At 31.6% G+C, this 14799-nt stretch overlaps 2 protein-coding genes across 2 annotated transcripts; both read right to left on the reverse strand.

Annotated features, from left to right (window-relative positions):
- Window positions 1-2374: 2374 nt before the first annotated feature.
- Window positions 2375-2908, reverse strand: LOC121236623. Its single transcript, XM_041133065.1, has one exon. It carries the CDS (start codon window positions 2906-2908, stop codon window positions 2375-2377), a length of 534 nt encoding a protein of 177 aa, XP_040988999.1.
- A 7994-nt stretch (window positions 2909-10902) lies between these two features.
- Window positions 10903-12128, reverse strand: LOC121237900 (peptide methionine sulfoxide reductase-like). Its single transcript, XM_041134828.1, has 2 exons — window positions 11687-12128; window positions 10903-11257 (listed from the first exon to the last, which is right to left on the reverse strand). Exons 1-2 carry the CDS (start codon window positions 12011-12013, stop codon window positions 11003-11005), a joined length of 582 nt encoding a protein of 193 aa, XP_040990762.1. The 5' UTR covers window positions 12014-12128; the 3' UTR covers window positions 10903-11002.
- Window positions 12129-14799: the final 2671 nt, after the last annotated feature.

Here is a 14799-nt window from a genome sequence, read left to right on the forward strand (position 1 = left end):
AAGAAAAACTTAGAGAAACAAAAACAAATGCCAACACAGCTAAAAGATAGGAAAACTCGGATCTTCGCCGGAGACCAAGAAAGTTTGAGAAACTATTTCTAGACTTTTGTTTGGTTGCTGAGAAATATGAGAGAAACAGTGTACTACACGGTTTTGAAAAACATTTATATGCAAACTTTTGTTTGTTTGATTGCTGAGAAAAATTGAGAGAAACATAAACAAATGCCAACATTGAAGCTAAATGACCGAAAAACTCAAATCTTCGCCCGCGACCAAGAAAATTTGGCGAAATCAACAAACCTCTAACAAAGGAAGGTTGAGGTCAAGGTCGAGCAACCTATGGGTGGGAGGATGATCAAAATCGTCAAAGGAAGAAAGACTTTTGTTGAGATCCGCTCTACCCAACGAACCTGCACATTGCAGTTTGCCTTTGCCCATGTTGGTATGAAAGACTTTTGTTTGTTTGCTCCTAAATTTTGCATTATAATCTTAAAAAAAAAAAAACACACACACACTAGCTAATCTGTATTCTGTATGTGGTGTAGCGGCTTCCGTATAGATATAGTTTAAAAATAAACTTAAAAAGAAAATCATGTGATGTACAATATCAAACCGCACCAGTTCGTGAGTTTAAATATCTTGTCCATTTTATTTTGACATGATAGGTATGAAGAGAATACCAAAAAGCAAATAAACTGATATTAATAAAGATGATAAAAATATATATATTTATTCTTTTATGAATAGAACATTTTTCTTTCCTTTTTAGATCTTTTGCTCCTTAGCTCTTCAATTTTGTCTATCATTATATTCTCTATTTTCATATAACCTTCTATTTCCTTTAGCTTTTCATTTTTTATAAGTAAATAAGTTCATTTAGCTTTTAATTCCTCTTATTACTTTTACTAGGTCGGAACAACGTGCAAAGCACGTTTGCCTAATTTGGCGAAATAATTATTTTAAAAAAATAGTATATATTTCATAAAAAAGTTGATTTTGATCAATAATTTAAGGCATGGGAAAAAATGTGAAATCTAGCAAATATTTAGGAGTAATGATAGTTAAGTAGAGTATAATAATTACATGCTTGCATAAATTAGATGATAAAAACATTAGTTCAGAATATAATATAGTCCAACACATATCTATTAAATGTGTAATTTTGTTTAAGTAGTTAAACTCAAATTACACAATTGAATCATTACTTATATAACATTAATCTGAACATACTAATCTTAATAATTCCGTATACACAACATTTTTTGTGCAGCTTTTTTGTTGATCGTTCAGTGACACAGGCCATTTTAAAACCCTTACTGTAGATGTAGTTTTAGCCCTTGATAAAGCCACATATAATTGATCATGTGAGAAAATAGGTTAAGGTAAATATATCCCAACAAAATCTAATGTTTGCCCTTGTGACTCATTTATAGTCATTATAAAGCTTAATCTGATAGGAAATTGGGTTCGTTTGAATGAGAAACCACTATTTTCATCAATATTTGATTAGAATGGGATCATTGGAATAAAGACTCTTTTTCGCTATGGTGTCCAACTGTGATTTCTGTATCAATGACATTTCGATCAAAAGTCCGATAAATTAGGTGTGTTCCGTTGCATAGTCCTTCTGAATGATTAATGTTTATAAGCAGAATGATGAGACAGTATATCTTCAGTGGAGGAAGTCCATTTGGGATTAGAGTATTTAAAAAATCTTCCATGACTGATTGTTCAGATGCATATAATGCTTCATCAAAACTATAATATTGCCTAAGCTTAGCAGGAAACCTATGAATTAGTAATGCATTTATTTCATCAACATAACTGCTCTTTGGTGTTAATATGACCCGATTCATTATAGCTGAAATATTTATTGAATATTCATGAATATTATGGAAAACGTCTATTGAATGATCCAAAGAAGTGCAGTCAGCTTCATAAGGTACAAGCATGCCATCAGGAATTTTTATAGTTTCATCAACTGTGATTGGTGGTATTATGTTGCCTAATTCTAACACCTTCTGAAAAAACAGAATCCAATCTTACTCACATATTTTCAGTCAAATGAAACTTAATCAATGTAGGCCACAAATAGGTAGAAACCAAACTGGCATCGATCTGTTCTTGTCTTGTTCCTTTGCAAACCATAGGTAAAACCTGGCGAAAATCTCCACAAAAAACTATAACTTTTCCACCGAATGTTAACTCTGAATCATTAATGTCTCGTAATATTTTATCTAATGCTTCGATATGTTGTTTTCTTGACATAAGGGCCTCACCCCATATAATTAACTTTGCTACACGTAGTAGCTTTGCAATAACACTTTGTTTATTGATACAACACGTGTTATTTTCATCAGTATCCAAGGAATCTTTAAAGCGCTGTTCGACCTTCAAGAAGGATAAATGCAGCAACACCAGATGAAACAGTTGCAAGTGCCACTAACTTTCTTGATCTTACTGCGGTGAGAAGTGTCTTGTACAGGAATGTCTTTCCTGTCCCACCAGGGCCATCAACAAAGAATGGAGTAGCTCTATTTGAAAAAACCTTTGCCAAAACTGAATTATAGACATGTCGTTGTTCACTATTAAAGGATTTTGATGCAGTAATATCTTTTTCTGAAATTTCAATAGTCAATTCATCATCGATTTCCCTAAAATCGAATTGGTTTTCATTGAAACAAATGTTGTCATCAAGAAGATGGAATGAATTAATGTCTTTCTCTATTGATTCAGGTGTAAAAGAGATTGAGCACAAAACTTGCATTTTTACATTGAACATAGAATCTTCAATTGACTTAAAATTAACTGACATATCTTGCTCAAAACGTTCCCAAAGCTCTCTCGGATTGGTTGGATTACAATAAACCAATATAGTTGCAAATAGATGTCTCAAACTAGACGGCATTTAATATAGAGATGCTTCTTGTAAACAATCTTTTAAGTCGTTGTCTCTCTGTAGCAAACCATGCATAGTTGCTACCTCACGAAATGTTGGAGCTACAACACCATCAACTGTCTTAAGATCTTCAAATGATAAAGGTCCTCTTACACGATTTAGCAATATCTGTAGATAATACCTCTCACATTCAAATGGATTTGCAATAATAATTCGACCTATAATAGTTTTCTTTCTCCGACATGTCCATTCTTTGTATTGTTGGCTCCAAACATAAAATTCTAAAAATTCTTTGTACAACAACGTCCTGGCATTCTCATCCACACAGTTTAATGCAAAAAAATCTGTTAACATCGATTTTGCAGGCCAATCAGATTTGAGAACATTGATTAAGTCTTCATTTGCTTGAAAAGTTACTTGGTATTGATCCTGAAGATGTAAATCTAAGTTATATACTGTTGGGTACATTTCATTAACAATGAAGCCATATATTCTCCACATAGTTTCAGGCGGAGCAATATACCGGGCCGATTGGAATTGTTGGATTTCATCAATTTGTTGATTGTTTTGTTTATAAACCAAATTGAAAGTAACATGATCATGCCCTTTGTAAATGTACTTATAAAGATATTTGACTGCTTTTACCGTAAAACAAATCTCGACGTTAATGTGATAGTAAAATGTTGCAAGCAAATACGGATTATATGAAACTACTCAACGATTATCCAAATTATGACCTTTCACATTGACAGTTATTCCATTGTCAGAATGCCTATATATTAGGAAGTAATAATTTCCAACAATCGTACCCGATGCAAAATATTTTGGATAATGCTTTTTACAATAACCATTTTTTTCATGCAATCATTTGTTGGATTCAACACCCCACATGGTTCATGCATCATATGCTTGACAACAGCGTTATGCAAGTGTAAATTCACATTTTTATCAAGTATTTTTGCCGATACAATCTCATCAAAAGATTCAGGCGCATAGAACTTCCAATCCCTTCGTAATATAATTAAAAGATGAACATGTGGAATCCCACTATTTTGGTGCTCAATAATATAAACATATGTTGAAACTTTTCTAAATATTTGCCGCGTGAATAATCGATCTTTTAATTCTTCTTATTTTGCACGAAAACCCGAGCAACCAAATCAGGTTGATTTTGACTCTCCTCATGTAGGCGTAATTCATTTGAAATCTCTTGCCAGTTTGGATTGCATCTCATTGTTAAAAAAATGTCTAGTTTATCATAACGTTGAAGTAAAGATATTGATTCCATATATTTTTTTCGCATATCTCTTGGACTCACAATAAACGACGAAGGCAAAATAATTCGTTTTCCAACATTAGAAGCATTAGTTTCCCCAAGCGTAATGGTATCAACAATACCTTGATATAACTTAGATCGAATATGTTGTTGTTTACTACGAAAATAATCTAATCTTGACGTCTTGATCTTAACATACATATTAACAATAAATTGTTGCAATAGACAACCAGACAACAACAAAATTGATATGATATTTTCTTTGATTTACAATTTATAGCAATAATATTCATGGCACGAAACAATTGGATTCTTCGTTTTTCTGTTTAATGCTACAAAAGTTGAAGGAGAATGAAATATTATAAAATTGAACGTCTACAAACTAAGTACAAAATGGGAAGATTAAGATTACACTCTCACCTCGTTGTTCTCTTGTAAGTAATTCTTCTGCTGACATTGATTGTGAGGATCTATTAATTGGGTTGTTTCATCGCATATTAATGTGCTTCCTCTATTGACCCTTTGAATGTTTTGATGCTAACCAGTATCCTCAAAATGAAATAACAGCGTATACTGAAATGGATCATAGCAACCAAAATAATACTGAACTACATGACTTCCACCAGAATGACTAAAGACACAAATGTCCCGTCCTCCCAATTGATCTGCATCTTTATTTTCAACCCATATTGCTACAACTTGTGACGATGTCGGCGCATTGAATACACGTTGATCTAGGCCAACATCTTATATGAATTGTTTGATTTTTCAAATTTGGCAAATCACCAAGAGACCGAAAAAACACAAAGTATGGATTGATGCGAAGAATATCGATGAGTTGAACTATAATTGATGAATTCATTCTGTCTGAATCAGAAATACGTATCATAAAAATATAATTGGAGATAAGAAGGACGACCATTTAAAGGGACTAAATCATTGATATAGTGATAGATCTGTCCCTGAGTTTGGAAGTATAAATCTCTCTATTCCGTCTGCAAAGATCTCTATCAAATTTAACTCCAAAAGATATAAACGCGAATTTGTTCTTATAAGTCCGAACATAGGTCTTAAAATGCGTGGCTTCATCTGTGTCGGAGATAAAAAGATCATAAAACTAATCAGAGATATCATTTGTGGCCAAAGAAATTGTCTCATCAGCACAGCAAAATCCGTTTGTTTCATAATATAATCGTTTTACTTTATAATATTTGCAACAAGGCACATATGACAAAGAATATGCATCAAATGGCACGACTTACAATAATTGTCTAAGTCCACTAGAGCGGTGATTCCACCCACCTATTGAGTTCAAAAATGAACACAAGATAATATGTGTAAACCCATTGAATTCTTTGAATGATCTGACTAAGGATACTACGGGAAGAGTGATAAGAGTTGACAATGGAATCAAAAGAACGAATGATATAATTATACTTGTTTCTTACCTCTACAAGGTGGCAGTATACTTGTTTCAAAACTTGACTCTTCCCGAAAAACACATGGGGCTTATTTGAATATGATGTTCTCAAATTTCAATGAAAAAGAATATAAGGCTGCTTGAATAAGAAAGAAAGAAAAATAATTTTAGGAAAACTTATTGAATCAAAAGCTGATTAGAGACACATGTTTCATCTATATATGTGTTTTCTGATTTATGTGTAAGAAAATCCATAGAATCACTCAGACAATCAGAACGATTCGTCACATTGTTTAATGATGAAGTTGCCTCTAAATCAACAACACAGACATTAACACAATGAGGAACACATACTTTATGAAACGAATCTTTTAACTGGATGAAATTGCTTCTAGACGCTTTTTTTAGCATATATTTCTCTCTATTTTCTACGGAGTTTTTCATTTTTCTCTTCTAGTAAATCTTTATACGGGATTTTCTTTGCCGGTTATTTTCCATGATCTTCAAAAAATAGTTTCCAAACTTAACTTTTACAAAATTAATATTACTATTTAAAAACAAATATTTCATAACTCATTAACACAATCTTACTACTTCCCATTATATTAATGAAGCAAACAATTCTTCCAAACGTTAGATAGTGTTCCACACAACCAAGACTAAATGAATAATTAACAATTACCTAATGCGAAATGCACACCTCCCCAATGCATTTTAAATGCTATAAACAATTTCATTGATTAATATGCTGAAAAAAATATATTAAATCAACAAGGAAACGAATATAACAAAATATCACATGAAATGAAAAAATACCAAGAAAAAATAACCTATAAAAAGTATAAATCGATATCACATATTAAAAAAAAAAAGAAGGAAAAACGAAGAAGAATATAATCAAAGTAAAATAACTTTAACTTTAAGATTGAGTTTGTGATTGAGTTTGTGTTATTAAGGTTTTATGATTGTGAAGATGTGTTGAGATCTATAAGAGGAAAAAAACCAACAGAAATTTACCAAAACAAATCAAAACTTCTACAAATCCATAAATTTACCAGATCTAGAAATTTACCAAAAATAAAAAAAAAATTAAAACTTTTACAAATGCAAATGTTCTACATATTTTCAGATTATAGCCAACAGAAATTATGCAAAAAAAAAAATGAGATTAATATATGCACATCATCTCTTCAAATATGTGAAGATGTGCTGAGATTTATAAAGGAAAAAAACCAACAAAAATGAACAACATCCATTAATTTGTTTACAGATTCAAAATAGAAAAAACAAAGTAAAGATCAGACAAAAAAAAATAAAAAAATAAAAAAAAAAATAAATCTGTAGACAATATTTTCAAAGATACAAACATCTGTTGAAGTTTATAGGAAAAAGAAAACGGAAAAAGACACAGCAAACAAAAAAAAAGAACAAAGAAGAATAGAATCAAAGTAAAATAACTTTAACTTTAAGATTGGGTTTGTGATTGAATTTGTGTTATTAGGGTTTCATGATTGTGAAAACGTGTTAAGATCTATAAGGGGAAAAAAACCAACAGAAATTTACCTAAAAAAAAAAATCAAAATTCTACAAATTCATAAATCCAGAAATTTACCAAAAAAAAAAATCAAAACTTTTACAAACACAAATTTCTATATATTTTTAGATTATAGCCAACAGAAATTATACAAAAAAAAAAAAAAAAAAAGAAATTGAGATATACACACCATCTCTTCGAATATGTGATGATGTCCTGAGATTTATAAAGGGAAAAAAATTAACAGAAACGAACATCCATTAATTTATCTACAGATTCACAATAAAAAAAAAAACAAAGTAAAGATCAAACAAAAAAAAATAAAAAAAATATAGAACAATAAATCTGGAGACAATTTCTTCAAAGAAACAAACATCTATTGAGGTTTATAGAAAAAAGAAAACAGAAAAAGACATTAAACAAAAAAAAAAAAGGAAAAATAAAGAAGAATAAAATCAAAGTAAAATAACTTTAACTTTAAGATTGAGTTTGTGATTGGGTTTGTGTTATTTGTGTTTTATGATTGGGTTTATAACTTTAAGAAAATGGGATAATTGCATTTGGTTTGCCTCACGTTTTCTGCTTCTCCAAGTCCTTACATAACCAACTAGACCTCACATTGTTTTATATTTGATCTGAATGTTACCTTCAACTGTCTTACTTTTGTTTGACCAATTTTATAATTTTATATATATAATGCCCACCGACACAATCACCCAAAATATATAAAACATGTTCCAAAAATTAGATTGTTTGCAACAAAATAATATTATATTTGACAAATCTATAAGAATCTAAAATAAAATGCAAGAAATTATTAATCATACACTTACAATGATAAGAGCCAGAACGTCCAGCTCTAAAAGCCCTCAACCAACAAGACTTGAAAACAAACCACCAAAATAACCCACCGAAAATACTAAGCATTGCAATAACCAACGAACAAAAAAAGAGGAAGTCAGAAAATACTACACTAAACAACCATCAGAAAATACCAAACTAAACAACCATGCACTCATAATGATCAAACACCAAAAAGTTTCAGTTTTGGAAATCCCCAGCCAAGAACACCTTAGAGAACTGGGAAAGATGAACACCAAACACTTTAATTAATTCTTCACCTATGATAATTTGCTTGATCCTCAATTTCGGAATATCAGGAGCAAAGACTAGAATTCGTTTCTTTGAAAGTGAGGTTGTATAGATGTCAGACTGTATATCTTTTAAAGTGCAGTGCCCCCTCTCCTCCCATGCGACCTATCGTCCATCAAACCACTTCAAAACCAATCAAAAATTACAAAACCAACCAAACCAGACATGAGAAAAAAAAAAAACTCTCAAACTAAATATGGAAAAAAAACTCGTCAAATCATGCATGCGTATGTTTTTTTGTGTTCAGTAATGGGCACATTTTTTTTTTTTATCCACTTAGATGTATTGTTCTTAAAAATCTCTCTGACATGTATTTTATTTTACTTTGCAAGAAAGTGCAATAACAGGACCATGAACGGGCATAATACATGCATGGATTTTATTTTATTTTTTCAGTAATGATGAAGTTTTTTTATACCCACTGATTAAGAATATTTTTTAATGGTTTTTGTGATTTCTTATCTGTTTTTAGATTTTGATTGATTTTTTTTTTACAATTTTTTAATGTTTTGTGTTTTTTTATTTGTTTTTTGTATTTTTTTTTCTTGTAGCAAGCACGTTTTTGTAATTTTTTATCGGATTTTTAGATTTTGATTGATTTTTTCAAAATATTTTTTAATGTTTTATGTGTTTTTCTATTTGTTTTTTGTGATTTTTTTCTTCTTCTACAACGAGCACCTTTTTTTTATTTTCTTTGTAAATTTAAAGATGTAAACAGACACAATTACCTATACACAGACCAGTAATTTCCTTCCTCATAATTAAAATGACAGTGTCAGTGTATCAGAACTTAAAATGACAATGTCAGTGCATCAAAACTGGCAGAACATAAAAGACAAAACACTTATCTTTTGTATGATAGATTAAATTAAAATCATATATCAGAACTTAAAATGACAGTATCAATGCATCAGAACCGTCAAAACATAAAAGACAAAACACTTGTCTTTTGCATGATAGATAAAAATAACATCACAGTCAACAGATAAAAATGTGAAAAGTGCATCATAACTTAAAATGACAGTGTCAGTGCATCAGAATCGGCAAAACATAAAAGACATAACACTTGTATTTTGTATGACATATTAAAATAACATCACATATTAGAACTTAAAATGACAGTGTCAGTGCATCAGAACCGACAAAACATAAAAGACAAAACACTTGTCTTTTGTATGACAGATTAAAATAACATCACAGTCAACGAATAAAGATGTGAAAAAGTAAAAACTGACTGACGTTTAATGTTGATTTAACATAAAATTAATGAAAAACAAAAATTTCTGTTTCAGCCGTTTGATAGGCTCTTATATAATAAAGAATGATATTCTTCTTCACAATGGCTGGTGGCTATTATTCCCTCATTATTTTCACAAAAGAAAGCCATTCTATCATAACCGGGTAGCCCTCTCAAAGCTTTGGACGTTAGAAAGTCGCAATCAGTCCGACGAGGTAGCCACAAAATCAAGGGTGGGTTGGTTTTAATTTAGTGGGCTTAGGCTTTTGTTTTCTAAGTACTGGGCTTTATGACTATGGCCCATTAGCCATTTATTTCCCCCTTCAAAGGGTTCATAGATTATGGTTTTGACTTCTTCCTTCAAAGTATTTTGGTATGTACCATGTCTTCAGTTGGAATCCAAATATTAAATTTATATTAAATTATTAGTATTAACTATCTAAAAATTCATTGAATTGCCTAGTGTGATTAGGGAATGAGTTTTTCATTTATAATATGTTCAAAAGGATAAATCTGTTTGCAAATCTATTTATTAACATGTCAAACACATCAATGATGTGTTGCATCATCTTATATAAAAAGTAATGATATTGTAAATTTTTTTTTTTTTAAATGTCGGAAAACCTTTCAAAGGCAAAACCCTTCAGATCCAATCTCACATAGTAAATTTCGATCCTGTGCACCGTACTATCAAAAATTTCTCTATACAAAACTAGTTAAATCGCTGGTTTTTCATTGAGAAGTGTGGCCCTAAAGGATTTTTTACACTCATGAGGAGTTGAACCTTAAATATTACAAAAAATGATACCTCAAAACCAAAACTTTCACCACTTGGACTAATCCGAGTTTTGAAATCTTTTTATGAAAATATAACAAGTCTCACGATATGCGATTAATTTATTATTTGCTTAAGAGTATTGGTAATGGACTAGCCAAATACTAATGCAAGTCCAAACTTTAGCTAGATGTGAAAAAAACCTTCACATTAGACTAGCTAATGGTCTAAAGCTTAAGACTTGAGTTACAGTAAATCTTAAATCCTCTCCAAATATGACTAGCTACTATTTACAATGAAAAGTAATATTTTATTATTTCATCACTTCTCTCTTTTTGAATGGTAAAACATGCATTGCATGCACATTATTTATTCTATTGAATGCGAATATTGATAGAGTAAATATATTATTTCTATACAGCATGAAGATCTAAGAAATATATAAATTGTATTTATAAAAAATATATATATATATATAATATTATATTATTATTTTAACTTTAAGATAACTAATTTAATATAGACTCATTTAATAAAAAAAGTAATACTATAACTAAAATTTAAGATTCTAGCTAAATTTTAGAATTGAAAATACTCTTAACTTGCAAATAGGATAACTCCGTGCATAAACCACAGCAGCTTTTTAAATACAAAACTAGAAGTTACAAGCAAGAAGTCCAACATAATAACTCCCAATCACAGCATCACATCAACCAGAGCACCTGATAGGGTCAGTGCAACCCTTCCCGGCAGACTGTTTTGTGCCTCTACCTCCACCCTTTTCAAGATATTGTTGGTGATATTCCTCTGCTCTGTAAAACCTTTTTGCCGGAAGAATTTCTGTCACAATCTTCTCATCTTTCAACTCCAACTGCTTAGCTTCCTTTGATTGCTGAGCCAAACGAGCCTGGTTCTCATTGTAGTAGTATATTCCTGATCGATATTGTGCTCCCACATCACCACCCTGAAACACAAGTGAATCGTGTTTGAAAGGGGGGCCCGTTGACATCACCGTGAGGTTTCAGTGCATATTCTATGGTTACAAACCACACAAAAATGGCCTTAAAATTTCAGGTAAACCGCCATTTTGTTCAGCTTTAGGAAGAGAAAACAGAGAACTAACATAATAAAATTAACTTTGTGAGATGGAATTTGCAAGATTGAAACCTCCAACATAATTCATCCTTCCCTGAATTGGGACATTCCGTCCGTCCGACAGAAAATTGGAGACAACGTCAATCCATGCGGCTACAGTTAACCCTAAAACTAAATTAATGCACTTTTTTTTTTTTTAAACCTACGTGAATGAGATAGTTAAAGAAACACGAATCGAACCAAGAGTCAACTACCGACACAACCAAAAAGAAAAAGAACACAAAGAAAGATCAGATACCTGGCGATTGAGGCTTGTCGGATCATGGCGAGACCAGAAGAGAGAGAGGAGACTGGTGTATGGGCAAACATTCGGATCGAACTGGACCCGCACCACTTCCACATGGTTAGTGGTTCCGGAGCAAACTAGTTTGTAGTTCGGATCCGGGACGTGACCCTGAGAGTACCCGACCTCAGTCCTCACCACCCCGACCACTCGCTGAAAAGCCAACTCCACACCCCAGAAGCACCCGGCTCCAAACTCGGCTAACTCGTGACCGGGATCATCCGGAGCATCCGTGTCCAGGTCCAAAGCAGGGTTGTGGGCGGTTGTGGCAGTGCTGGCCATTCCTCAATGCTCCCAAAATTTTGGTCGTCCAAAGTCCAAACAGCATAACACGACAATTTATAAAGAAATGATATTAGCACGTTCGAAGTGTCAGAGAGTGAACCTAGTCGCTGTAACAGGTAAGGTACAAGGTTTACTATGGGCCACAATTTGATATTAGAAAAATAATTAATTTTAGAAAAAAATGAGGATAAGAAGAGATTTTATACCACAAATGACGATTTTATACCAGATATTTTTAGTTTTATGGTATTCAAGTTTTGCACATTTATTTAAAGTAAATCTAATAAATTTTATAAAATTACATCAGTTTATAAGTTTATTTTGTGTAATCACTTTGTATCTGTAGTAATTCTCTTAAAAAAAGATAAATATGAAACTTACATGATAAAATAATTTTTTTTAATGATAAATACAATTTTTTAAAGAAAATATACGAGACTTACACAAATAAAGCTGTATGTAGCATTACTCGTTTTATTTTAATAGTGGACATTTTAATGTTTTCAACCTGACTTCAAATTATAAAAACTGTTAATTTTTTTTTTCCTCAACAAGTAATAGATTCATTCCAAAACAGAAATTGTTCCATAAAAACAGTTAATTTACATGCTATACTGTTATTTTTGACACTTTGCACGCCTGCAAAATTATATCAAATGCTATTTTTTAATCAATTTTAACTGTTAAATTACAAAAAATATATTGATAATTTGATATGCAAATTATACTTTTTTTTTTTTAATAGTGGAATATATAGTTGGGCTGGTATGATGTTGGTCCACTAAATCCGTATTAAGGCCAGAAGGGCCAGTTTAGATCTCGCTAGCCCAATATTTTCAGGTTAATTGCGGTTTTGTAACCCACATGAGCTAAAACTCCAAGCCACTGCTTATTTGGATCTAGTTTTGAAAAGCAAGGACACCAGTGAACTAATGTATTTCTACCAAAGGCGATTGACTGCATAAACACGGCGTTTATACATTATGGTGTTTTTTTTGTAAATTGTGATTTTGGTAGAGATATGTCTTTATATCTAATGATTTTTAAAATCGATGAAAAGTTGGATGGACATGTGACACAATTTTTATAGTCTCGTGATCTAGGTGCAAATTATCTAAAAGAGATGATTTGGGATGTAAATTGACGATTTTACATAGTTTAATGTTTAAATTTATAATAAAAGATATGGTAGTTTGTTGACACAAAATATATATTCTTTTCATCCAACTTTATTGTCAGAAACAAGATCAATCCCAAGTGGGAATATGCTATAGAAAAAGCGTAATTTTTTTTTTTTACATATATAGATAGATGCTTTTACTCCTTATTATTATTATTATTATTATTATTATTGATATCGGGTGTCTGAAAATAAAGTCTCTGTTAATTTTTAGGATACGTAGACTCTCGACAATGAGTTTTTTGCAACAGAAGTTCATATAATTCAACCAGAAATTCTCTCAATCTAGTGGCCCAAAAATGTAATTGCAGAGTTTTGAATTTAAAACGTCTAGTGCATGTGATTGTAGTGAGAGTGAAAAGTTTCGAGCAATCTATCAAAACTTAAAAAGCAGAGTAATTTACCAACTCAACTTTCCATGAATTATAAAATCTCAAGCTCAAGCCAAGGGACATGGTCTTTTAAGAACTTTCATCCCGTCTTTTGCACGGCCTTGAAATGGTTGGCGACCAATTTCATGCACATGAGGTGGAGATCGGGTGCATCGCACATCCTCGACAGATGTAGCACGTCCACGATGTTCTCCATCTTTAGGCGCTCTCCCAAAGCCTTCGTGCATCTCTGCTGGCTTCAGCTGTGGGACCGAATAGACGTGGGACCTTGCCAGTATGTGAATCCCGTACTTCTCCATCTCCTCCCCAGTGCACCTGCATAAGGGCCATTTTCCTCATTTAATCAATCACTCATATTACCACTGTTAAATATTTTAACATGAATATTAATAATTTAATTTTTGATTTTTTATTATCTACAATAATAAAATAATAATAATTAAATACGTACTTTTTTTCATCTGTTTGATGATAAATTTGATCTGATTATGAGAGAAGGATCACCCTAACAACTTAGCCTCAGAAGTGTCTTCCAATGACTAGAGGCACTCTGATGTTATAGGTGAGAACCATGTAACTCCTCAGTACTATTTATAGACTTCTAACCATCAAGAAATCTAAAAATTTGTGTTTGACTATGATTAGATATATAGTGTTAATCTTATCTCTTAGGAGTTTTCTTATTCCATTATAACTTATTTAGTAACTGATAAGTTTTGAGCTATTTCAAACTCTATCAAGATGGGTGTGTGAGACACAGAGTTTAAATAAAACTCTTACATTTTTCTACTTGGCCCATACGTCCATAAAATAATATTTTCCGTTCATAGGTTTATCATAGGAAATTAACCATACTGCACAAATTCATTTCTTGAAACTTTCATAGCTCAAAATACATTTCATGAGTTCCGTAATATCAATGTCAAACCAGCTACTAATGCAAGTCATGAAGATCCTCTGTTATATGATAAATAAATTCCCTTCCATGTACCACAACGCCAGTAACTTAATTAAACACGATCTTTAATTGAGACAATTAAGGCAAATACTGTAATACCTTGGGTTCCAATTCATGTCTATTATAGACATTATCTTATCATCATTCATCCACACCATTTAATGTACATATAAAGTGGAAAGACAAGAAAACAGAAACAACCATAATAGATATCTGTCAATTTCCAGTAACAAAATACTCAGCATATTAATTA

Source organism: Juglans microcarpa x Juglans regia, chromosome 6S (assembly GCF_004785595.1).
Source record: "Juglans microcarpa x Juglans regia isolate MS1-56 chromosome 6S, Jm3101_v1.0, whole genome shotgun sequence".
Lineage (NCBI taxonomy): Eukaryota > Viridiplantae > Streptophyta > Magnoliopsida > Fagales > Juglandaceae > Juglans > Juglans microcarpa x Juglans regia.